Source organism: Nannochloropsis gaditana, assembly GCF_000240725.1.
Source record: "Nannochloropsis gaditana CCMP526 unplaced genomic scaffold scaffold416, whole genome shotgun sequence".
NCBI classification, from domain to species: domain Eukaryota; class Eustigmatophyceae; order Eustigmatales; family Monodopsidaceae; genus Microchloropsis; species Microchloropsis gaditana.
The window spans coordinates 4,263-6,349 of record NW_005803537.1 but is presented as its reverse complement, the minus strand read 5'-3'; the positions used below and the strand labels follow the sequence as shown (position 1 = coordinate 6,349).

Here is a 2,087-nt window from a genome sequence, read left to right as displayed (position 1 = left end):
AGTGAGTCTCCGGAGTCCGCCAGCCGGGCGTGCCCCTGGAGCGAGGAAATGACCCGGCTTCAAATCGGGCGCCGGATCCAGGGTTTTGGGCTTTTCTCCTCTTCGTGCTCCGCGGGCGTCGGTCCATTGACGTCCATGTCCAAGTAAGGCGAAAGGATGGGTGGTTTCTCATGTGCATCGTTAGTGTTTTTCGCATGTGTGGACGCTCGTGAATCTTGAGGGTGACGCTTGTTCTCGCTCGGCACGACTTGCTCGTTATACCTTAAACCCGGACATTGTGCCGGGCGATGACTACGTTGGCCGTCCCAGACTCCCTTTTCAACACACGAGACCGACCATGACCAGCTTGCTGGTCTGTTGAATGCTTTCTTGAACTACTCACTTTAAATCTGGAGGTGAATCCAAACGAAAACGACCTCGGGTTAATTCCAGATTATAGGGTGTTCAAGACATGTTAAGAATATGGTATTGCGTCATTCATGCTGTATCATAATCAAAATCAAAACCAGCCGAAATTCATCTCGACCCACACATCCGTCTCAAACCATGACAGGTGCCATGGAGGATGCGTGTATGGAGAAGGGGCTGTCGCGTCCAGCTCTGGAAGTGGATAGTACGGCATCACCCCCTATCACAAGCACGACAATTTGCACGAATGATGGCAGCTCTCCATCTGTCGACGCCCAAGATTTGCCCCGCTCAGAATCCATTCGAGATGAAACAAGCACATGTCATGATTCGGGTGCAGCGGTGCGCATGAAGTCGGACAAAATGCCCGTCGAGGCTTCGGATTTGGAGTCTGTAGCGCCGCTCGTGAGAGGGACGGAAGACACGCTACACGCAGGAAAGACAGTCCTTTCTTCTCCTGTGCGCACAACAAGTAAGTTCTATTTCTTGTACATATGCTGGCAACCTGTCTATCTCAGCGTACCGCAAGCTACGAACGAGGTCCGGGACAATCTTAGAGCGCAGAATTTGGCACGTGGGGTTCTTTTCCTGTCTGTCTTGCGTCCCCTCATGGCAGCCATGCCGCAAAGCATACTCTCACGGCCTTTGGCATTCTGTAAAACAACCCTACAGGCGAAAGCTCTACGGAAAGTTTACCTTTGGTCGTCGGTATGCCTGCTTCTGTGGCCGTCGGCGGAGATGGTCATGAACCGCCAGGGGCGTCTGACCTCCGAGACTCGGCTGCCGCGGGCGCGGGTAAGGATTGCACTTTGGAATCTACAGTTTCACACCCTTCTACAAGTGAGAGCAGTGACGCAGTCCTGGCAGAAAAGCAGGAAGGTGAGGAGCGTGCGATTCTTGAGGAGACGCAGAAACAGTCGCAGCACCAGCCGTCGCTTCCGAAGCGGGTGAGCGATCAGCCAGGAACCGAGAGCAGCAACAGCTGTGAAGAAAGTACAAATAGTCCTGACATGGACGTCCAAGACAGAAGAGAAGATAAAGGCTCGATAGAGCGCAGTCGAGAGGAGACGCTCTCCCTCAAGAAGATGTTGGACCGCGCGAAAGGCACCATCAAGCAGCTCAACGGCATGCTGGCCACGTACGAGCACGAGAACGGGCGCCTGCAAGATTACATGGAGGCTCTGGGCAACAAGCACGCGAGCGGAAGTATCAACCATTGTAGTACCGCGAGGAACCTCCGGCCTTTCGCTGAAAATAGAAACCCTCCCTTCTACCCGATGCCCGCCGAGTCTTCTAAGACCTTCTGCTTGCCCGGCAGCAACGGAGTGCCTGGCCTCATGCGTGGGCCCATTCCATCGCCTTTGTTCCCCATGTATGGGCCGGAAGCCCCAAGGTTCCCCCTCATGAAGGGTGGCTCGGGCGTGTTCGGCGAGGGCCCGCGCTCGCCTCCAGAAGACAACGGAAGCTCCTTCCTGTGGCGCACCCAGAGGCAGTCCTTGCCGTGGCAGTATCAGCAACCCCACCAAATGCTCTCACAGCCGCAGCCACCAGCGTCTTCTGCACTCTCTCCCAGCGCGGCCCTGGGCTTGTTGCAGTTCTCCCAGCCTACCAGCCTGGACTCCCAGGGGAGCGGCCTCCCAGGGCCGGGAGCCTCAGGGACCGGCCGTAAACGGGAACGA

General features: G+C 56.0%; 2 protein-coding genes across 2 annotated transcripts in view; both read right to left on the bottom strand.

Moving 5' to 3' along the window:
* NGA_0408610 (sh2 domain containing protein) overlaps nt 1-276 on the bottom strand; it is a gene marked incomplete at both ends in the record, with an annotated part of 3,763 nt that extends 3,487 nt beyond the window's left edge. The window contains one exon of the mRNA XM_005854696.1: nt 262-276. Coding sequence (XP_005854758.1) covers nt 262-276 — 15 coding nt within the window. The remainder of the gene's footprint in view (nt 1-261) is intronic.
* A 1,402-nt stretch (nt 277-1,678) lies between these two features.
* The window catches only part of NGA_0408310 (sec14p-like phosphatidylinositol transfer family protein), a gene marked incomplete at both ends in the record, with an annotated part of 2,763 nt that continues 2,354 nt past the window's right edge, over nt 1,679-2,087 (bottom strand). The window contains 2 exons of the mRNA XM_005854693.1: nt 1,679-1,880; nt 1,932-2,087. The exon at nt 1,932-2,087 is cut by the window's right edge and continues 2,354 nt beyond it. Of these exons, the coding sequence (XP_005854755.1) occupies nt 1,679-1,880; nt 1,932-2,087 (358 nt within the window). The remainder of the gene's footprint in view (nt 1,881-1,931) is intronic.